At 39.9% G+C, this 24,730-nt stretch overlaps 1 protein-coding gene across 1 annotated transcript in view; it reads right to left on the bottom strand.

Annotated features, from left to right (window-relative positions):
• Nucleotides 1-24,730, bottom strand: part of GPC6 (glypican 6) — a 220,850-nt gene that overhangs the window by 6,562 nt on the left and 189,558 nt on the right. The window contains exon 6 of the mRNA XM_027884269.1: nucleotides 3,675-3,811. Within this exon, the coding sequence (XP_027740070.1) occupies nucleotides 3,675-3,811 (137 nt within the window). The remainder of the gene's footprint in view (nucleotides 1-3,674; nucleotides 3,812-24,730) is intronic.

Here is a 24,730-nt window from a genome sequence, read left to right as displayed (position 1 = left end):
CCCCCCCCCCCCATATAATTCTATTCTTCATTGTACTTGGAGGAGTGAAAGGTTCCTTGTGGAAAGGAATGCAGATCTCATCTCTTCCATGGATTACAGCCTCTCAGAGGTAAGACTTATTAATAAGTCCATAGTCCTGATGAGCATGAGCACTAGGATAACAGTGCATGAGCACAATCCCTTGGATGTTTTGGTTGAAACAACCTGGCTGAGTTGGTTGGAGTAATTCAAGGTTCTTCTCCTGAACACCAGAGTGGTTTCAGATTTGGTTACTGTTCTGACTTCAGTAAAAGTCACCTGTTCAAGCACTAATACCTTAGACTTGGTTTAAGTCTCAAAGCCTGACTTCCATAACTCTTGGAAAAAACTCTTAATTTCTGGAGAACATTTATTAGTGAAGAGGTTATCAGAGGTTGTTAAGAATTTAATTGTATGTAGGGAGGGAGGTAAATTTTTAAAATTTGTTCTTAATGTTGCATTTTAGATCCTATACAGCTTTCAAAGATCTGTCTCTGTACATCTGGTAGAATACATTAATTCTTTGAACATAAAATTATGTTAGAGTTCTTTTGTGATACCAATATGATGGAGAAATCCTGCTGGACATCTCTCTAAGCAGCACTTTGTCTGAAGTAGCTATTATTATTTTTGATATGGATTTTTCAAAAAAAGAGATTCACCCATCTAATAAATATTTTCCCATTTCCACAGCACTTCATTTCTACCTGATGTGACCTGATTAAAAATGTTCTTCGTACAGGATCAGCAATGAGTCAAGTGCACCCTTCCAGAACGCCAAATGGATGACTGTTACTACATGGTTACTCACAAATTGGCAACCTCAATTTGGCGACCTGGTGTCACTGTAAATTAATCATGGCAGCAAAGTGATATTTAGGGAGTGTAATAACCGTAAATGACCTTGGTGTAGTGCCTCTCTCAGGAGAAAGCCAAGCTTTCATTTGCTGTGATCTCAGATTTGAAACTCTTTTCCCCTGTAAAAGCAGCATTAAAAAGTGATATGTAAAACGAAACATCAGGCATAATGTTTATCTGGCAATTCAAAGTTTCTAATTCTTCATTCCATAACAGAACCTGATAAAAACCCAGCAATAATTTCCTTAGAAACAGTAGCCAACACCATGTTTTCTTCTTACTTACAGTATTAATGTCTGGAAAAACAGGAGGTGGCTAAATTTCCTTTTTTTCTATCATAGACTGTTGTCATATTCTCAGGAATTCAACATGCAGCTCTTCAGATAGCACAGAGATGCTTATGACGGCTGACACAGTGAACGAAGTTATATATATATCTGAATATTGGTCAGATTTTGCCGTGCTCGTTCTTGTGAAATAATATTTGATATCAGATATCAGTCTCAACAAGGAAACATTTATGTTTTAGTTTTTTTTTTAATGCTGCAGTAAATATCCTTGCTCACCACCCAAGATGTGATTTTGCATCTAAAACTAGTTATTTTCAATACTATTTTCAATATTGCTTTCAATATTATTTCATATACAGACCATGGCATTCTGTGGCATTTCTCTGATTCATTACTATTGTCTTCACCTGAAGCATTTCTTGAATTCTGTTATTAAGCCTGTAACTATACATTTCCTTTGTGAATGGACATTAAACAGAAACTGGGCAGAGGAGCAGTGGCTAGACATGCTGAAATAATATTTTCAAGTGATGTTTTGAAGCTGTGATTCTACATCCAATGAAATATCTGAGTTCAGTTATCAAGGCACATTATTAACAAAGGAGAGCTGTTCTCAATGGCTCCAGAACATTAATTTTGGCAGGAATCATGAAAATAACCAGGTTTTTCATAAGATAAATACTGCAAAAGAGGGTGAAAACCTGAGTGCATAAAATGTACCTCCATAACTCCCAACAAATGTGGAAGCTGTTCCAGAGACTTCAGTGCAGAAGCAGAAGAGAGCTGAAAAGTATTGGCCAGATGTGGTACAAACACTTGTGCTGGTCATGGAAACCAGGAGGGATAGAGAGATATTAGCGGGTTTGACTGCTCTTTTGTAGAAAGAGTGGCATATATCTCTTACTGATACATGCATCCTGATGTGACTCATGGCATCCACCTGGGATGCCTGGAAACTCTGCTTAGCTACTGCAGTGCACCAGCCTGGGCTCATGTCTTTCAAAGCTCACTAACAAGAAGAGACAACATAAAGAAAGATAAAATCCACATTTTTATTTCTCTCTTCACATTCTTCCTTTATGATGTCCTGTAATAGCCACATGCTCCTCCTAGTTGTCTTTCTCCAAATCCCCAGGCGCTTTTCCTAGATCTGGGACTTAGGAACTAAGCAGTGACTCGTGCTTTTGGACAGATTTGTTCACATGCATCCCAAGGTGGATTCAAGGGGCTAGCAGCATCCCAAACATGCCTCTTTTGTCTGTAAAAAGAATTTCTTTACAGGTTACATAGTAAGACTAGGGAAAAATGGTATGCATTCAGTGTGAAACATTCCCCCGTAAACTGTGGTCCTTGTCAAAATGATTACATGGGGAGATGATGGGGTGGGTGCAGTCAATCAAAGTATCTGTCCATTGACCCATCCATACATCCATGTAAAATGACATTGAATAGGTTTGTAAGGTTTTTTCCTATGTTGTCTTATTTTCACTGAGTTTTTATATTTTATGTATTTGCCTCATTTTTTCCTTTTTTTTTTTTTTGTTTGTTTGTTTGTTTATTTGTTTGTTTATTTTTTGTTGGTTGTTTTTTCTTATTATCTCATTTTTATATTCTTTCTTCATAGGTATTGTCAGTAAAAATGAAAATAAGATTCCAATCCTTGAGTTCCCAAAAGTATCACTGCTCTCCAGATTCATCTGTCACCAGGCATTCAAACCTTTCCACTCCTTGTGTCTACCCAAAAGTACAGGCTACTGCTGCAGACCTGAAAGAAGATTGTCCCCATTGTGGTCCCTGAGCCAATTCCTCCCTCGCTTAGCAGGGATAATCAGATCTTCTCCTCCATTAGGTGATGAATCCACCTTGGGACCTTTGGAGACACCTGCTCACATGCTGGCTCCAGCTCTGCCACAGCCAGGGCCAAGCAAACTTCAAAATTATAACTCACAGAAAACTCATGACAAACAAGGGCAGATGACCACAGCTATCTCTGATAAAGTAACATAAGGTCAAATCTTCAACACAAGATAAGTAGGAATGCTACATTTATTCTCTAGTTATTGTTTTCCAGGCTTTTTTTCCTCCAGTAAGTGTCCCTAAGCTTTGCCAGCCAATAGAAAATGGAGCCGAAATTCCAATTTCTGTTTCATCCCAGTATGGTATCCCCAGAGTGCAATTGCTTCACAAGCTGTCAGTTCCAACACAGGGATGCTAAATGGACCTAAAGAGCTCTCTGAAATCTCAGTATAAATTATCCTTCTGGAGCCGAACCAATGCACATTTTCTGTGTTCACATGCTGACAAACTGTGCACATTTACCCTGACTCACACTTGGGCTTTAATGTCACTTTGACAATCTTGGCTACAAGCTGTGTGTGGACAATTACTTGTTCTCCCCATTTCTGTTTCACTCTCATAAAGAGTTTTCTGAAACACCCCCCAGCTTCATGATTGCTTCAGGCCAGGTGGGGATTTGGACCAAGTGTGGTGGAGAGGGGTCCACCTCACCTTGCCTTGGTGTGGCCATTCCAGCAGTCCTCCTCGACTGACGGACCGGCTGTCACTCTCTCATCCTTGCAGATTGTGTAGGGTAACGTTGACCAGAACTTTTTAGAGAGCTTTAGCTTTTCTTTAATATCAGTTACCTGATTAAAAGACAACGAGAGGGAAAACAGATTAAAAACATCAGCCACCTTAACTATCATGTTCAACAATGCATTGTTTAGGTTTGTAATGGTGATGACAGTGAAGGTTTAAAGGGCTAAAGGTGCTAAAACTTCATCGCCTGTATTTAAAAGCAAGACACTCAGCATTTGAGTTCAGAACATACAAACAATCAAAGCCACCTTTTTCCACAGGCAAGACATTAATAAAAGCATGTTGCATCTTGCTCTACCTAGTCTCCATTTGCCTAAGGTTTTCTAAATAAACATCTTTTTAGGAATTAATATGCCTCGCAGTTTGCTGGATGCGAATTCAGTTAAACAGTGTACATAAGATAAAATGTCTCACCCACCAACCTGGTCACATCTTAAAAAAATACTATATGGAGAGTTACATGCATAGGTTCTTAAAAAATGGTGCAGTGCTGATCTGATGTTGAACTGATTTAAGATACGCAGGCTGAATACATTGCAGTACGTTTAGATCTCAGCAACAGTGAGAAGCCTGTGTATATACACTCATGCAGAGAGTATATCCTTCTTTGCTGTTAGGTATAGATAAATATCTATAGCTGGAAACAGAATCTACATGCAAGGAATGTCAGCACAATATTGAAGCAGTTTCTTTACCTTATAAATTTCTTGAACGATAATTTAATTTGGCATTATTCAGTCAACAAGCAGGAACAAACTGAATTTCCAGCATCAACTTAAAAAATAAATGCATCAACTAAAAAAATAAATGCTCTGACTGAAATTTTATCAGTTCTTGTTTTGTGTTCGGTATTCTAGAGTGGAAAAATCTATCAGAATAGATAGTAAAAACAACAAAGGACAGACTACAAAGGATGAATGCTGCCACTGTTGTTCTTATGGAAACATGCATTTCACATTAAATTGTAATAGGATTTAGGGGAGCTTGTTGAATAGCTTTTAAAGGAAATCGCTAAGCTTTGTTCTTTCAAAAACCAAGATATAAAAGCTCTCCATTCTTCCATTCAGGGTTGAGATTGTCTTTTAGGTTGTTGAGGTACAATATTGTACTCGGCTATTTATCTCTCTTATCTTTTGTTCTCAGGACATGATAGCTCTCCAAGCAAATGGCCCACGCTGCTTTGCCATGCTTAAACTCTGTGGAATGTCATTTTATAAGCCAAGAGATAGAAACAGCTGAGGATGTTATTTCAGAAGCACAGTTGGAATTTTCATCTATAAAAAATAAGTAGGACAGTATTTGGCTGTATGGGTTGTTGACGGTGTTTCTTGCCATGATAGGCACCTGATAAATCTCCTCCACACCCCTTGCCAAGCTCTAGTTGCTTTGTTTTCATATGAGATACTAGCAGCATTTGCAAGCCTTTAAAGTCTCAGTAGGGGAGCCCTGTCAAGCCAAAAATTAAGTTCCAGTTTACAGGCTGTGGGCAAGCCTTTGGCAGAAAGTGGAGATGGTCTCAAGATGCCTGCCATGTCTGATGTCTTTGGCCCATGGGACCAGGGTTTTTGGGCAGCCCCTCTTCTTCCTCTTCTGCCCATGCTGAGCGTAAAAACCCCCCAGTAGGGACTGGGACAACTAACCAGCACAAGCAACTCAGTGAAACTGCCCATTGCTGAGTGTGTAAATTCCTGCTAAGATACAGTGTGGATAAAGAAATCCTACAGAAAATACATGGAGGAGAGTTTATAGGGAGTAGGGTCCATTCATGTAAGCTTGGTGAATGTGAGAGTCAAAGGGTAGATTTTCTTTTTCATTGCTTGTGCCTAGATAACTATTTACACAAGCAATCTGATCGATACTGGTGGTGAGTAATTAGCTTTCAGAGCTTGCTGGAAACTACTTTAAGCTATTGAAAACTCAGATGTTTTAGAGTTACATTCAGATTTTGAACATAATCAAATTAAAACTGGTGCTCTAGGACTTGCAAACTTCTGTTTTGAACCACAAGTGATTCAACACTTTTTGGAAGGGGATTTCCACCCCTTCCCCCACTCCCAGCCCTTCTAAGGGTTGCAGTTTGGAGTATAAACCTTCCATTTTCCTAGAAGCCAGTAAAAGAATGGAGAGAGGTTCTCACAGCTCACACGCTGCACATGCTTTCCAGATATTCCCTCAAAATCAATATGAGGGCTCCCATTCCCCAGTCACTTTCAAAGACATTAAATGATGTTTGCATATTCTATATTAGATAACAAATAATTAACAGTGGGTTTTTTTTATTTGTGTTACAGAAGTACACCTGATAAAGTAATATGGTCTTTACTCAGGATTGTTGGTAAATGACAACTAATTAAATCTCAGGGACATCCTCCTGAGGTGTCATTCTGATTTTAGTGCCTGGGGGGAAAAAGACATTTGCATGACTCACAAAAAGCGTCAATAGTAAAAATGACTACAGCTGAGGGAAATGTTCCTATTTGCAGCCTCTCTACATGCCTTCAATTCAGGTGCATTTTAACAGTTTTTTACCACTTTCAGATATTTCCCTTCACAGCTATCCCCCACTGCCCACCTTCCCTATTGAATTATTTCACCATGGAGTTTTAAACAACTTGTGTGGACCCAGCCTTCAAAGTCTTGCCCTTTCGTGCTGTTTGAGAGCTCTGTCAACCCTCAGCTTTTGGAAGTGGATGTTACATATCTACCTAAGTGGTTTCCTGAACCTCATCCTGAAACTTTCTGGAAGTGCAGTGTGGTGACCGATGGCTTTGAAAAAGGAATTCTGAACGCTGATTGATTCATCTCCTCTTTCAGGGAGTAGCCTGATGGCCATGTTCACTTCTGTATGATGAATGTTCGGGCAGGCAATGACTTTGGAGTACCTTTAATTTAACTTTAAACACAGAATAGAATTAGGTGATGTAATGCCTGCCATGACATTTAAAACTTTTGCCTGTGGGTTTCAGAGGCTTCAGCCCTGGGATCTTGTCAACCACGACCACAGAAATTCTCTTATTAGTCCCCATGGTTACAAATGTTCCTCTGTACATTGTTTTGATCACCACCAGCATTTAAAAAAATATGTAACAGATGTAGAGACCCTTGGAAATGAGATAAAAACCACTAAGGATTCCTTTAACATTGCTTGCTTGTGACTTACAAATTCAGACTACTGTATCCCCCTGGTGACCTGTGGCCTCTTAAATGATTCCTTGGTATTTCCTATTCTTTGAATTAAACATTAACTTTCAAGCTTGGTTAGACTTCTGTGGAAACATTAAACATGAGACATATGCAATTTTGATATTTTACATATTTCCTGTCCACTTTCTCTAGCAGAGATTTATAGGGATTAAGACAGCTGGATCTCTTTGGCTGTAGTTACTCTAACTTTCCCTAGATATCCTCCTGATATAACCCTAATATTATATTGAAATATCTTTTTTTTTTTTTTCCCCAGCTACTTTGAAGGTATGAAGCTTGTTTTGGATCAAAATACCTTCTCATAAGAAAAAAGATATAGCAAGAGCCAAGCAAAGGGTTACATCTTTAATTTATTTAGAGATATATAGAAACGGATATTAAAATAATCTTGCCTTGATGAGTAATTGCTAACAGAAATACGGCATTATGGTGGAAGTGAGAAAAGGTAAATGTTTGCATAATTTGTAAAGAGAAATTCATATCCAGAGTTACAGGAATGGTATAGTTACATGCCCTAAACTGAGAAATACAGTTGATTTCTTATTTCTGCCACTGACTTCTTACGCAATCAAATCAGTCACATTGGTCACACAATTCCTCAGCAGAACATGGAAGGGCACCCATGAGCTCAGATCCTGTCCCACCAGCATGGGCTCAGTTACAAGGTAAATAAAGCTGACCAATATTCCTGTCTTCTTTACTCACCTTGCACTTCAAAGTAATGAAGCAAGCTAAAGCGAGCCTGTCACTTTAGCAGGAATCAGACCTTAACATTGTTTGGTTTATTTCATGACATCTGGATAAACTGAAAGACTGACCAGAAGAATTCAAAAAAAGCATTGAAAATATCATGCAAAACTAAAAGTGAGATGACTAAATTCTATAAGGCTTGAAAGATACCAGGAAAACATTTGCTTGTGATCTGGTAATTCCATTGCCAATGGAATCACTTTGACTTAATTTCTGATGGAAACATGCTTCTTTGGCAGTGTGATAATGTGTGCTCAGAAGCAATGAGGGACAAACCCCAAATTTTAACAGTGGGGGCCCTAAAATAATTTTAAAAAATTAAATTCCTTTTATTCCTCCCTCCTCCTCATCTGCCAAGTCCTCCTCTGGCAAGTCTATGTCTTATTCCATCCAGATGTATCATCCCCACCAATATAATCCCTACTCTCACAGATAGAGGAACATCACAGGATGCTAAAATAGTGTTCAAAGATGGTGGAATGCATCCAAACCTGACACAGGTTTGATACCATAAATGAAATCAAATACTATGGAATCTTATTTTTGTTAAGAAGAAATGGTGCTCATTAACATCCTTTTCTTCTCCTTGGTGTTTTTGCATTGCATTTTTTTTCTTGTTTATTCTGCAATTTGGAAAGACTTTCTTACTGAAATGCGAGCAGAATATTCATCTTCCCTTTCTGTCAATACCTGCTGCCTGTGATGCTCAGAAACAACTCGATTCAAAGCCCCATTAAGAGTTAAGCCTTTATGACCTGGAAAAATGTACAAATGTTTCTGGTTTTTCACTGGACATTGTTTCTCTGGTATGCCGGGGTGCCATTCTGGTTGCTGAACCATGGGTTGGTTATCTGGCAGCATAGACACTTGGTAGATGTTTCAAGTGGATGTTTGTGACAAGGTAATTTCAGGGACTTCAGGCTGCGTATGTAAAATGTATCCTACTAGTGTGTCACACTGACAGAACAGCTACAGACAGCAAGTAGAAAGCGGCCTGGCGTTTTGTCTTAGAGAACAGACATGAAAGCAGCCATCACAAACCATGCTCATGTCTGTGTAGTTTCTTTAGTCACATACTCCTTTGCCTTTCAATTCTCAAGCAGAATTTAACTAATGACTCTTCTTTATTCTACATTATCTCCAGGTGAAAAACTAGACATTTTTCTACTGCCTGCTCCTTGCTTTCCCCTGGAAGTGTCTAAGACACCCAGCCATGCACTCAGCACCCTTGCAGTCCTTATTGAAAATGATGTAGCCCTTGGATAATGGTGGGCAGCTGGATAATGGATTTATGGATACGGTGCTTGACCACCTGAGCCATATGTGGGTTTGTAAAGAGCATGCCCTTCATTGTGGACATGCCAGGTAGGAAGAACAAACAGGTCATCACCATCTGATTTATGTTCTGCTGTAGCAGCAGAAAACTGCGCTGGACTTTGGTACATCGATTTATGTCCATTGGTGATTTAATCTGAAAGCATTCTAAGACTAATGGCCAACAATTTGTTTAAAAGGACTAGGTCAGCAAGCACATATATATAATGTTTCTAACTGTTATGTTTATGTATCTGCTACACCTGTGCATCAAAGTCAGGGCAAGAATCATATGTCACAAGCAGCTAAGTACAAGATGGCTGGATATTTTAATTGACACACAGTATTACTTGTAAAATGAGCTTAATGCAAAGCAATTAACTTAGATTCCTAAGTTTTAGGGGCTGTCCCTTGAAAATATGTGTCTCCTGTATGTCCTTTGTTATATCTACCATCTTCATGTAGATGTCTCTGAGGTACTAGGCACTTATGTATAAGCGACTGAACTGGGCTTCCTGTATCTCACCCAGCTATTTAGCTGAAGAGGATCTCTCTCTGAGGTTTTTCTAAAGGCACCTTCATTTCTCCACTGATTAGATGTAGGGAGCTTAGGCACATATTTTTGTTTAGAACGGTTCATTAGATGCCCAAAATTTCAATGCACATTAGGTACCTTGGAGAGGGTGACCTGCTTCGATTAGAAACCAAGTGAAGCAGAACTTTATTTGCTCTGTGTGGAGATTACTTTTTCATACATTATGCATTTCCATACTTTCTCACAAAATAGATTCAAATGCCAAGCAGTTGCTGAACCACCTCACACTCGATGGTGTATTATTTTCAGCCTCTTAAAAAAGTGAAGCGTGTGTCACATGGATTCAGCAGGATTTGAGCATCACATCGCCTCAGCTGCCAGGCAGCACTCTGCATTTTGGGGGGCCCTCAAGATGGCAGTGTTGCTCAGTCTTTTTGCTGCTGCCAGTCCCCCCTCCTGCACACCCGCTGTGTTTCCCAGAGAATAAGAACGTAGATTGTTCCGCTGAATATAAAACTGACAACCCTGTTATTTTAAACTCGAAAGTGACAGGCTGTTATTTTAATGAGGTCTGCCAGTGCCAAGGTTAACCAAAGGTTTATTTTCCCTACAAAACATTAAGGCTGCGGTTCTAAAAAGGGGGCTGTGAAATTTTATGATTATTGATACTTTCTCAGGGCAGAGAAGTTCTGAGAATTTCACCCAGGTCTTTTTTGTGCAACAAATGTTTTTCAGTTTTCTGCCTCTTTTATTTTATTTTTTTTTTAATTTGACTTTGTGACTTTAAACGGTCCAGAGCTTTACCAATAACTGCCTGCTCATGATTCATCTTTCTGCACAGAAAAACAGATGACAGCTCTTCTAATCAAGAACTAACGTTGAATCCCAGTTATAAAGAACAAATGGGCGCTTGGGTAATTTGTGAAATAAAACAAATGAGCTAGGCGACTTTCCAAAGCAAGACTTTTCTCACCAGAGTATTTTAAAGTGAAATGAGGGGATTTTTTGCTGTCACTGTCTCTAAGGGCTATCCACATCTTTGACAAGGAAAAAGTTAAGGCCTTTAACAACAGCAAAGAATGACTATCAACCCTATTGAATACTCAGACTAACTGATATGTAACTTCAGAGAGCTTCAGAGAGCTAGAGCTCCCATACTAATAGTCCTACACTTATGTATCTACAGCCACAGCATAGTCCAGAGCAACCTGGCACTGATTCACTTCTAGTGAGTTTCTAGTGCCACTCAGAATGTCTGCAGCAACCTGGGCAAATCTCCTATAGTTTGCGATTTATATGTGATGGCTCAGTGTGCTGTCTTGGATGACCTAGCTGAATTTTGTCTCATTCAGCTTTGAGCTGAAACAGGCATTTTAAAACAGTCCAGGTTTCCTATTGATTGTTTTGTAAGGAAAATAATTTGCAGGTCTGCATGAACGCTGACATGTGCTTGTAGAAGTCTTCTTGCCATCTGTGGCCTGGAAATGTTTGTTCCACACCACGTTGGGTCCAGAGGCAGGTGCTCCTGTAAGAGGCTAGAAAGTCACTGTTCAGAGCTGACAGCCTTGGGGTCAGGAATTATATAAGTAAAGCAAACATATGCCTTTGTCACTGCTATCTTTCTGTGTCTTAACTCTCACCTGGAGATCCTACCTTCAGCAGCCTCCGTAGCTTTGCAGAGAGCACAAAGTTGTCTCACATTATCAAATGGAGACTACTTTTTTCATAAAAACACTGACATTATTGAATACAGGCAGGTAGAGCCTGACACCAAGCCATTCCCACTTTCAACATTTATTTTGGCTGGGAAGAGAGGAAGGGCAGGAGCCTGTCAAATGGGGGAGCCACCTAATATTCTACTCCTTTCCATAAATGTGCCCATTTACCATCCAGACTTGGATCTGTAGTAAATAAAAACATTGCTTTTGGAAAGTAGAAGCTACTGGAAACATCAGTGCCTTGAACTGGAAATCTGTAGGACCTGAAGCAGCTTTCCCCTTCCTTGAAATACCTAGGAGCAGTGCTAAAAAGCTGGTCTATAAATCTGATTCAAGCAAATCCAAAGCACTCAGAGGAATCAGCTTTTTTATTGCAGACAAGTATAAAAGTAGCAACAGAAATATGCTGGAATCTTAAAATGCCAGAGGCTTTTCTGTGGCAAGGCTAAGCTCTTAAGCACTGATTTTTCTAAACAGTCCTTCATCTCTCCAAGCAAAATTGTTAATAGCTAATGTAAACAATTACTGATAGAGCATTTCAAGCTTACAGACTTTCATTTGTCCTGGAAACATCCATCTAGTACTATCAGTGAAGTGCTGTTTCTTCTCTTAAAACTCAAGGGTTTACAAGGAACTGCATGTGTTCAAGCAGACAAGGAGTTCAAGCCTCCCAACAGCTGTGAGAGGAGTATGATTTCAAAGGACAGCAAGAGCTGGGATATGTCCTTTCATAAAGAGCAAGGATAATTGTACTTCATACTTCAAGTAGCCTTACATTTAACTTCATTTCTTCTAGAAGTTACTTCTTGACATAGCTCCATTGCCTTCCAAACTGAAGAATCTTTCAGTGGACTCTCAGTGCCTCAAAATAACTCACGATTCAGCAATAAGATGATGGCTACCCTGGCAGCAATTGCTGGGTTTCTGACCTTCCTCTCCCTCAACAATGGGTGGCATATCCAGCTGTTTATCCAGAGCAGATGGAGCCGTGGAGAAAAGGCCGTGTTAAGGTGGTCAAAAGTACAGAAAGGAAAGAAATATGTAAAGTCAGAGCATGCAAGTGAGAGTTTTGATGAAGGATCCAGCTTAAGCTTGTGAAATTACGGTACACTGTCATAAAATATTTGAGATGTCTTCCACACTGTGAAAAAACATGCCTGGAGTTCAGGAATCTTTCGCATTGTGCATTTTTTCAGAGCCAAACAAACCTCATTTTTGAGAAAGTTTAAGCGTAAAAGCACCTGCTCTTCCATGACAGGCCTTCTTATGCTGCAGAGTGATTAATCACTTAGGCAATCATACTACAGCACCTTTCTTGACCCGTGGGACAAGGGGGAATGGCTTCAAACTGAAAGGTTGTAGGTACAGATCAAATGCTGGGAAGAAACTTTTCACTGTGAGGGCAGTGAGACCCTGGGTCAGGTTGTCTAGAGAAGCTATGGATGCCTCATCCCTGGAATGAGGGATTGCATGGGGCTGTGAGAAACCTGGTCCAGTGGAAGGTGTCCTTGCCCATAGCAGGGGGGTTAGGAACTAGGTAGTTTAAGGTCCCTTTCACCCCAAACCATTTATGAGTCTATGATTCTATGATTAAACACTAATTTTAGGGTCATTGGAAAGTTGTTCCCTTGTTTTCCATCTGAGCTCCTACGAGAGAAACAAATACAAACTTCCTTCCCTCTGAGCTCGTGTTTTGCCACCGAGGGTGTCACTCCCGCTCCCCCATGCCCAGAGGATGGGATGCTGGGGGACTGTCCTCCTTGGGGACCGTCCTCCTTGGGGACCGCCGGGGATGGGGATGGAGCAGCCTCTGCTCCACCCTGAGCTGGGAAAGGATGCAGGGAGGCACAGGGCACTGGGAAGGGCTTCGCAGCACAGCCCGGCACTCAGCATCGACCGCCCACAGCAGAATCCAGACCCTCTTAATCCCAGGGAGAGTGCCAGGCCCCTCAGGCTGAGCCCGAGGCAGAGCAGCTGCGCAAAGTAAAGCATTAGAGCTGACACAGAGCGCACCTCCACATCATAACCTGGAATAACGTTTTATGGGAACACCCCAAACTTGCAGCCACACCATGCAAACCCCTCTTTTTTCTAACATCAGGATTTATTCCATCCAGAATTAGTGCCCGCTAGGTTCTCTTCTCTTGCTCTTCTGGTTGCCAGTCATTCTGCTTAACTGGAACTAGAGCTTGGTTTCAACAGCCTGCCTATTTGCCTTCTGGATTATTTTAATCCAAATATACAAATCTGCATTATTGCATGTGGTGAATATATACAGTGGGAAAAGAATTAAGTCAGTGTGGAGGCTTTGTGGCATTGCATGTGCTCATTGTAGTGACACAGAGTTCTCTGTTTCTTTCCTTTTTTTTCTTTTTTCCAGTTTTTCTTTCTAGACTATCCAAGAAGATGCACAATTTCACTTTCAGAGTTGCTTAGAAAATGAGAGACTATTCAATAAATTGGTGTTATATCACATGAAAATATAATTTGTTAAAACATCTAAGTCCAAAATGAAACTCACGAAAGATTTAGAATGAAAACAATAGTGTTTTCAGAGGCAGAAGTGTTTATAAAAAGACATTTCTGGCAAGGCAAATAGGCTCAGCAGAGAAAGTGCTTATCAGGAAAACAATGAGAGTCAGTCAGAGCCTTATATTGTCAATCTGCTATGTCAATATACTAACAGAATCATAGAATCATAGAATTAACTGGGTTAGAAGAGACCTCCGAGATCATTAAGTCCAACCCGTGATCCAACCCCTCTGTGATTACTAGATCATGGCACTCAGTGCCACATCCAACCTTGTCTTAAAAACCTCCAGGGACGGTGAATCCACCACCTCTCTGGGCAGGCCATTCCAATGCCTGATCACTCTCTCTGCAAAGAACTTCTTTCTAATATCCAGCTTATGTTGTTGGATACGTCTTTCACTGCCTTCCCACTGAACAGGGGGAGCTGATGTAAGGTTGCATTCTCTTATCCTTTCCGGACAGAGTTAAGTACCCCAGTTACTGGATCCTCACAGAAGAACTGCACACAACTTCCTAAAGGCTGCCAGAGACTCAGGCGGATGCAAGCAGGATGCATAGAGGCTGTGTATGGGCTCAGCTACTGCTGGTGCTCAAGGATCACTCTGAGAGAGGGAGGAAATTTAAGTCCAGTTTGAAGTACAGCAAAGTAACGAGGTGTTCTCATAAGATTTTATCCTAAAGCAGTAAAAATCTAATGAGACTAATCAATTTCCTGTTTTCTGCCATGACTGGGTGAGAAGTCATGAATTTAAACATTCTTGAAAGATTGGTGCTCAATCTAATCCTGAATCAGGAAATGGACACCCTCTGGCTTTTGGTTCACTTTGAAGCTAAAAGTGCAAGCAGATATACATATCTGGAGTCTTGAGTCTGAGCCTCATGACTCAGTGAGCAGTATGAATTCAAGGTGCCCAGCTCACCTCTGCCACAAATTCAATACACTCTGCAAAACCATTTGTGGAATCTAATCTGGACAATTTAAAGAGCAAACACTGATGGATAAGAATGAGCGCAGTTGCCAGCATTGGAGGCATACTGTGTGAATCTGAATGAGACGGTGTCTGTCCCAAAGAGTTTTTATTCCAAATAGAAAAAGGGAGAGCAGAAAGGAACGCCCCATATAGATGAATAGGTATATACATACCCCACATGTACAAATATGTAAAGAAAATTACTTGAAATCAGATTGTCACTGGATAAGCAAAGCATTACCCCTACATCTCTAGCACCTTCTTCACAATGAAAAGACTATTTTCCCTTCTTAGATACTGCTTTAGGTAATAAGCCTCCCCACTTCTCCAAAGATATGCCTACCTAACAGTAGTGACAATATAGCACAGTTCAAGCTGTATTTAAATCAAGCAGGTAAACACAGCATGCAACTAGACTTGGTGTTACTGCTCAAGTATTTATTATGGCTCTCGGGCAGGCTTTGTAGCTTGCCATCCATCTCCCTGCCACCACAAGCACGCTGCTGGCATCTGGGAACTCTATGTCACCATGCTGCTGAGGGGGACACATCACTTTCTGGACTCTGCCAAAAGAAGAGAGGAGACCTAAGTTGAGGCAGCTGTGTACGTAAAGTTGATTTTTTTTTTTTTTTTTTTTTTTGCAACAGGTACCAGCCATCTTGCTGTCCTTGCCCCTTCCCCTTCCCTTTAGTGCTAATGCAAGAGGCCTCTGCATCACAGAGGCTGCAAAGGGAGGGTTGGCTGTATGGCTCTTCAGGGATAAGGATGCTGTCGTGGGATGTTTGAGACCCAAATGGGATGCAGGAAGAAGGTGCTTTGCATCTTCTGCTGCAGATTGTGAGGCCAGGGTGGATGGTGAAAGCAAAGCTACAGGACTCAAAGTAATCAATTTGCAATGTATAGCTAATGAGCCACTTCACAAAGAACAGTAAAATATTCCTGTCTCATTCTTTCCTCAATGCCCAGGCAGTCCCTGCCTGCTCTTGTCAACTCTCTCTGAGCACTAACAGGTATAACTGAGTGTTACTTGCTGCAGAGCTGCCTGTAGCTGGCATGCAGCATCCTGCCGGTTACCCCTCTTGATGGAAGCCAGTAGCTGGACAGAAGATCAATGCTTGCTCCTTGCACACAGGCAGCTTAAAAACAGCCCAGCCCCTTGCCAGCACTCTCCTGACTGAGGCAGCTGTGCACCAGTTATTTATTTGACTCTTTTTCAAAGTGCCTTCCCCATCTTAGCCTGCTGATGCCTTTCAGCAAAGATTCATCCAAGGTCGCACCAGGTACTTGGTGATCACAAGTTGTGTTTCCATGGTCAGGAGTCTATAATAAAATTAATGACATTGTAACAGTAACACATGCCGCAATTTACTTGCCTCCAAAATCTAGAAACTTTTGAATCATGTTTTGGAGGATTTAGTAACGGTCACAAAAGCTGGAAAATTGGATTTGTTTTACCATAAGAGTGAAGACCGCAGATTTTAAGAAAAGCAGTTTCCCAGGATATGGAGTGAAAAATCCAGAAAATTTGCAATTTTGTCTATAAAAAGTAAATCCAGACTTCTTTACAATGTAAAAAAAACCCCAAAAAACCAAATGGAAAAAAAATACAGCCTCACAAAGGGTAGTGTCACAAAGGAGCTAAAGATAATAATAGAAACATTCATATTTTCTGTCGATTTTAGCTATTTTCTAGTCAGGAGCTTTTCAGCAGACAGAGGAGATTACCCTCACTGAGTCAAAGCTACCACTGATACTGAATGCATAAAATATAGGCCACTGCCTGAAGAACAGTTTCAAGAGTATCCCATAAGGAGTCTGAGCTTCATGAACTCTTTCATTTCTTATCCTCTTAATTGGAGTATTTCAAGAATGTAATTTGAAAAGCCTGAGATTTGGTGACATGGAGTAGAAAAGGATCAGGTAGGTAGTGACACAGGGTAGAAGGGTCCTAGCTGCTCCCTGTAGGAGTTGATATGAGTATATGAGGAAAGACTAAAACCTGCCATCTATGAATTACCTGTGAGAGTAAAGACATACAGAAAAGAAATATGATTTTTGGCAAGGGAGAGAGAAAATGCCCCTTCTAAAATATTTTCCTCTAAAGGGCTCAGAGCAGTTTGAGAAGTTAAGCTATAAGGAAAAATTATAAGGACTCACTGAAAGTATAAACTCACTTAATTGCTTTAACCATCAAATTGTTCAGCAGTGAAGATTATGCTATAATTTATAACACATTTTTGAGTCACTACAAATTTACTTCAGTACTTCCCTGAAAATTCCTTGACAGTAATTTATGCAGGCCAAAGTCATATTCTGTCAAACGTGTCAGGCTATCATACTTCATCTGTCCATCAAAGCCAATAACAGGAGACACAGGGAATTACAAAAGAAAAAAAAAAGTAGGAAAAAATAATAGAGGAACAGAAATATTTTATAATGAATAAGATAACACTGGGGATAAAAAAGAAAAAAACAGATGAGAATGATTTAAAGACAGACTGTTCTGCTGTTATCCATTGTTCTTACATCTCTGCATACAAGAACAGCAGTTCCTAGAGGGGACTGGGTGCTTGTGGAAGAAAGGGAGCAAATGTACAATTGCTCTCAAATGTGCAAATGCTCAGAGACCAGTGGCTTGAAAAAAATTAAAAGTCCTGTGGAAAGAAACAGCCCAGCACCATTTTTTCTTTATTTAATTGTTATGTACAATGGAATAAAGAACATGAAGCAAATAGTTTTCAAAGGGGGGAAAAAAAGGAAAATTATACTTATTAGCATGCCTTTTATTCTGCACTGTTAACATCTTGCTGCTGTGCAGAAAAGATTGCCATAAGGAAGAACAAGAAGCAGGAGAATTACAGAATCCTAATTGACTTTTCCATCCTAAGCAAAACACCGTGATGATTGCTCATTCATTTGGCATTCCTCCTCTCCCTGAGTCAGCACTCTGAATGGCAACATCCTCCTGTGATATTTCTAAGCAATGGCCTGACCTACTGGTCATTTGCCAGCAGAGCAAACAGTTGTTGACTACCCTGCCCTAAATATCAAGCAAGTAATTACATTCTCTCTAGTTCACAACTTGAGACAGAAGTGGGAATATATGAAGAGGGACAGTCATGCAGCATTGGTCAGATGAATTCAGCAGCTGTGGGAAGGGGTGAGGCGGTTCAAATATTTTTGGTCACAGTGGTGATAACTTGCCATGGAATACAATGAAAAATTAATTATTTCTCATTTCATTGGGTTATTTTATTTTGTTCCATTTTATCTCTCTCCCCTTTTCTTCCTCCTTTGTGGAGAACAGAGTCTCTCTCTTCGGCTGTCTAAGACTTGGGTCTGTCTGTCCTGCCTTGTTGGGGTATAATGAGTTTGTGGTCCAGCTTGCTAACCATCTCCCAGGGTAGCTCCAGCTTCGCTCTGCAAACACTTGAGGGGGAACACGAGTGAACTCATGCAGGCACGCAGAGATGGGAGGGGATTTAAGCGACTCTTCCTTGGCACCCCCAAGCTAGAGCCTGCCAGCATGAGGAGATTTTTTGGGTCAAAGCATGTAGGGCTATGTAAAGTAGACATGGGCTTTTTTTGGGCTATTCTTTCAAGCATATCCATTTCTCAGGAGTGGCCAGTCATTCTATATGTGTATTTAAACATACAATCCTACACTCTGCTGCTGCATGCTATGGTGTGTCCTGCAACCCCCACTCATCTAAATCAGGTACTATTGCAGACCTATGATTCCCATTCAGTCTTTACAAACGTTTCCTTCAGCAGAAACTAGGAATTACAAAGGTTTTGGTTGGTGCGTACTTGAGTCTTGACAGTCTGGAGCTGGTAGTCAATCCAGAGGTGTTACATCAGCCTGAGCATCCAGAGCAGCTGGATGCCACCTAGTCTTTGATGGTGAAGGCTGTGTGAGGCAACTCACTTTTAGATATGTCAACTCAGCATGCAAGAGGTTAAAGTCTATTGAAAAATAGTTTCAAGAAACTTTTCCTAGAAACTAAAATTGCCTGTAGTCATAGAGCAGATGTACTACTTTGGAGCAGATGTAAATCCTTTGAGTACCCTAATAAATACACTGCACATTCATTGGAACAATGTGCCCCATGGATTTAAACTGCATCTTATCACTTTTTCCTGAAAATAATTATCACACCTATTAGAAGCTATATTTGGGATTTTTAGCCTTATACATACATCTGCTTTCCTCTCTCCAGACAGATATTCTGCCATGAAGGACATGTGCATTGGCAGCCTGATTTTCTCCCCAAAGAAGAGAAATAACCCTATGACTATACACTGGGGCACTGGTTACAGCTAAATCAAGGTGCCCTTGAATATGGCTTGAAGATTCAGGCACTGAAAATCCTAGTTTTTAAGTTTTCTAGGCGCAACACAAACCATAGTGCAAAAAATACATTTCTAAGTGTCTCTTTTCATATCAGTCCATTGGATGATTATGCTGTATTCATGAAAAAGTAGTGGAACAAGAATTTCAGAGCAGTTTAATCTTGGTGATATTTCAGTTAACTGCTTTTCCAAAACATTATGTTTGTCACAGCTGCTACTTTGGAATAACTTTCTGAAATACACCTTCACTGTAAAACAAAGCCAAATGAAAGCTCTATACTTTAATTTTTTTTTTAAAGACACGTCAAGTTAGATTCAGTGATGCTGCCTAGGTTGGATTTAAATTTCAGGGACAGTTTGTAGATGATTTAATTTTTCCTTCAAAATCAGACAACCTGCAAGTATCAGTGCTAGGATCTTATTTTTCTCTGAAATTTGAAAGGAATTCAGTAAGTAGAAAACACACACAAAAAAAAAATCCCAGTAAAAATAGATTGAACAATTTCCCATAAGGTTATAATAGATTTATGAAAAATCCACAGAGATTTCTTACCACAAAGAGAAACAAGATGTTATAATAATGGGGAGGGGACAAATAATGCACAGGGATAGGTCAAGTGAGACTGATAGGCATAATGAAAATAAATACAATTACGGAAAGAAAGAATGTAGTCCTATACAATGAATAACAAAAGTATTTTCTGCAGACTAAATTCACGGCAAGCTGAAATGTCTTCTCCTTACATTAATTTGACTCCAAACACCACAAGTCTTGCTTGAACACCACAAGAGGTAGCCTGCATTACAGCTCAGACCAACTTTATTTCTATCACAAAAAAAATTTTGGTATTACAATACTGGAAGCCGATAGCTCTGGCTGTCCCTCCTTAGGGGACTACTTTCTGGGTGTTTATCTCAGCAAAGAAAAAGTACTACCAAAAAAATAATAGTAATCCATACCTGGGGACTAAAGCATCCTAGAAAATCCAGGAGATATTTCCTCATAATATGTGCAAAATACTCACTGATGTCCTGCAGACATTTGTGGATGAGCTGCTTCACATAAAAAAGTAATGATACTGTGAAAACCACAAATACTCAGGTTTGCTGACGGAAGCTTGCAGTACAGTAGTCACAAAATGATCTGTGTATTCACTTGTAAAGAGAAAACTTGTTTAAGAAGAGCAAAGCCATTTGAAAGCATGCCTCCCCTTCCAGCAGCAATATTTATGAAGTATATTTTGAGCTGATCTGGGAATACATCATATATAAATTACCTATGATTTTCGATCTTTAAAATTTTAAACAGGACAGCAAATAAGGCATATTCCCCCCTCCTCCTGCCATGAGAAGTCAAAACAAAAGTGCTAATGTCTTTCTAATGAACCATTGTTTTGTTTATCTAGAATCCAAATAACAACGTACACAGGCTGAGAGTCAGCATAACCCACTTTGTTGCAAGAAACTTAAATCAGAACTGATATTAAATCAATATCCTGATGATCTGCTTCCCCAGAGCCCTCTCACTCCCACAACAAGAAGGCCATTGAAACTCAAAGTAGTAGTGTGTCGTAGTACTGATTTGGATTAGTTTTACTGTAGCCAGGAACAGATTTTACCCAGTATTAAGTGCTTAATTCTCATTAACTCTTGTTTTTTGGGGGCACACACAGACCATCTACTCTCTATGGGATGTAGCTTACATCAATAAATATACTAATCTCACATGTCTTAGAAGGAATGCTATTGAATATGGTTCTTTGCATGGTGTGAGCACCACATCATGGTGGGAGCTACAGCATGCTAAGTTCCAGGAAGACTGAGCAGAATTGCTCATTCAAATCCTTTTATCCAACCTAGACACAGTACAGCATAAAAAAATACCAAATTTTTAGGTACACTCTAATTTATATTTCTTCTGTATTTGAAAAGTTATAAATGTAAGTATATTTGTAAAGGCATACATTTCTAACCCTAGCATCAACAGGGTCTACTAACCAGTAGACCCTGAAGATAGATCTATATTATTTAGTAAAAGTGAGAAAAGGCACAAGCATGGGCCTTCAAGTGGTTCCTGGTACTATATTGTTGACTTGTTCCCTGAACTGTGTTTGGTCACTCAGACTGCTTTCTCCATCACAATGTCCTGGCATGGTGTGGTGGAGAGTTCATTCCAGAGATGGCTACCAACAGGCAGTGGAGGCAAGAGTGCATATTTGGGGTACTCTATGCCCTGTACAGCTCTCTAGTGCCATCATGGCAGGTTTTGCTTTCTGTTGCACAACACCATACCTTTTGTGCCATGTTCAAAGGTGTAATAACATATATGCTCAATGCTACCACATGTATGGATTGCAGCACAGCTCTCATGTTCTTTCATTTGAGCTGGAAATGCAGGCACACACACACAAACAGTATTTTCTAAAACTACAGCAACCCAGCGCAAGACCCACAGGAGATCCAGGACCAAGAGGTGTGCTCAAGGCAGGCAGTTTGCTTCTGTGGAAACTAGTCCTCATCAATGTGTACAAGGCACAGTTTACATTGCATAGCCTCAAAATGCCAGGATCATGTTCTAGCCTTTTTCCTACTTAGTGGCATCAATGTACCCTTATAGGCCAGGTTGATATTTGCAATACAGTACAGAAACTCCTTTGCCTAACTTGGTGGATATGGCCTGGTTGCCAAAATGTAGCTTGCCACTGATGTTGGGGATGCCCCATAGAATGCTATGTGGCTCTCAGTTGTTATTTCACAAGGGTGCATGCCTGTTATCATGCTGAAGCACTGCTGTGACTCATATCTTGTGTCACAAGTGATGTCCCATGCAGAGGTCTCACATAATCTACATAATTTCAAGCAGCAGTGGGTACCATATCTAAGCAAATGCATTGAGTTCTAACAGCTAAGTTAGGTAAAACATAACTTCTGTGTTCTAACAAGAATTATACCTATGTATCTCATGCTTTGACATTGATGATCATCTCTGACATTGATGAACAGCATCTGGGAGGGGCTTCTTTGCCAGTAACTCAGAAGAGATGGTCTGCAGGCTGGGTACAAACTACAGATGGATGTACTTAGGAGAGCTGAATCTATGGAATTCACAGGGAGTTGGAAATTGTAAATGGTACAAGAATTGTGCTTACTTAAGGCAAAATAGGATGAAAATTTGATTGCTGGTGTATCCTAAACTGAAAGGGCTAGTATTAGGAAAAAATGTCTCTGTGAACTGAATGCATTTTTTGGTTTTGTTTGTTCTTTGGGATGTTCACACTTAGACCAGAGCAAGTTTAAAACTGTAACTTCATCTTCTGAACACCTACTGAATCTGCCTTGTGACTCACCCAAAACCTAATAAAGTGCATAGAAATTTTTATACTGACGTCACTGAACTTAATATTAGGTTCTAGATTTTCTTTTCTATTTGCAGTTTGATTTGTGAACATTGTGCCCAGGTTTGTTTTAAGAGGGTATCTGAGTTATTGTGCTATGTCCACACTTACAGGAATGAGCAGAGGCTTCTTGCATAATCACTGCAACAGTCAGGGCTCAGACCTGCTGAAAAACAAGGCCACTTGCTGAAAAAGTTGAGTATGGGCTATAGTAAAGGAGTGTGATGTCATGTATGAATATATATTCTGCAACTCCTGTTTGTCTGGGACAAGAGTTTGTAAGTTTGCTCACTGTAATTCCAAACTCAGTTAACATCATTCCAGAAAAGACATATAGCTAAATAAATACAGCTAAAAAGATTTCAAATATATAGAGAAATAAAACGACACTTGCTATATCCTAACACGGGTGTAGTTTCATTGTCTTCGATGAAACTGCTGTTCCAAGCAACATGAGAACCACAGAAGTTACTGCATCATTAGAGGCAGCCATGAAAGAGACCACACATCTGGTGTCACTGCTATAAAACAACAGGATGTCCTTATTACAGAACACCATTTATAGTTCAGCGCTCCTCATGGAGGGTTAAGTGCTTTAAATACTTATGACTGATGCCATAATGGCAGAGTCAATAATATCTAAATGATCTCATCTTAGTGTTCCTCAAAACTGAAGGCATTCCAAAATTACAGGTACCATAAAACTACAATTTGTCAAAAATGGATGATATAATTTCTATGCTACACTTCTGCATCTTTTTTACCTATCATTAGTTCTAATAGAATACACAACTCTGATGATGCGTTCCCAATTTAGCAACATATTTCATCTGCCCTCCAAGCCCAAACAAATAAGAAACTTTATAGGCAAGTTTTAATATCCTTTAATTATGACACTGAAACATTTGGTGTTCCACTGATAAAAAGTAAAAGAAACTTAGTATTCAGGTTTGTCTCTCTTGCTGTACTTATTTGTCCTTACTGCATCTAAAAGGGGTGATAGTAAAGTGCATGTAATCTGCTCCTAAGCGTTGTCTAAGTGCTCAAACACTCAATGTACAGTTGTAAACTGAAATCAGGGGAAGTCTTCTCAGAGACATGCTAACTACCTGGGAGTTCTGTGACATTTCTAATCAATGAACTTCACAGCTAGGCCCACTCACACTCCCATAGTTTGTCCTAAGACATTTCGATGCATTTCCTGCATGCTGCTGTGTTCATCCAGGAGGATATTCTTGTGCTAGGATGGTGCTTCATCTTTCTATGAAGATGGGAGCTTGCAGTCCCATCGGCCAGGGAAAAGAATTAAATCTAGACTTTCCATGTGCCTGTGAATCCTGTGATAGTGAGCTCTGTCATGTATGATGTCCATTTTGGAAGATGACCTCTGTTCAGTGGTTCAGGGTGATGCTGTGGTGAACATACATACATATATAGCTATATATATATGTATATGATCCAGGATATATGTGGAAGTGCTTCCTGGTACTGATGGACAAAAAACCAAACACATCAAGAAAGCCAAGATCTAAAATGTTAGCCTGCCCAAGCAGTGACTAGCTATCTCTAGACACCCAGATCTTTTCAAGTGACAAATCACTGCTAAATTTTAAACTTTCCCATGGGTAACTTTTCTTTCTTAGAAACATATTACTAAAAAAAAACTCTAAATAGAATTGTTTTATGTGTTTCCAAGACCAAACCTGGAGACTCCTGGTTTAAGTTCTGGAACTTGTGTCGCGTCTCACAAAGAGACACAAAACTGTCCCCAGATATGTTAAAAATAGTGTTAATGCCTGACTCAAAGATTTGGATTCCGCTCTGGGTGCACTCAGTGAGTCCATTCTTTTTAGGCATCGAGTCCTAAAAGATCTGATTCAAATTCACTGAAAGCAGTGGGAAGATTGCTACTGGCACTGGGCCATGTCCTAATGAAGAGATAGATACACATAGCCCCAAAACTGTCATTCAAGTTTGTATCACTGGTGTTTCCATTGAACAGTACTGATGAGCTTAAATTACAAAAAGGATAAACATTTACTTTTTGCAAATGAAGACTTTAATACCTCATTGTTTGAGAAGAATAGAAAGAATATAAATTGAGAGAGAGGACATAACCTCAGTAAAAGAGGAGTTTCAGCCAACAGTCAAATAAGGGAAGTGATTTGTTTTTAAAATCTCTAAAAGGTATTGG

This window comes from Empidonax traillii, unplaced genomic scaffold (assembly GCF_003031625.1).
Source record: "Empidonax traillii isolate 1590-97213 ecotype Southwest subspecies unplaced genomic scaffold, ASM303162v1 scaffold141:size962631, whole genome shotgun sequence".
NCBI classification, from domain to species: Eukaryota; Metazoa; Chordata; class Aves; order Passeriformes; family Tyrannidae; genus Empidonax; species Empidonax traillii.
Note: the sequence above shows the minus strand (reverse complement) of the source record. Positions and strands in the feature narration are given on the sequence as shown.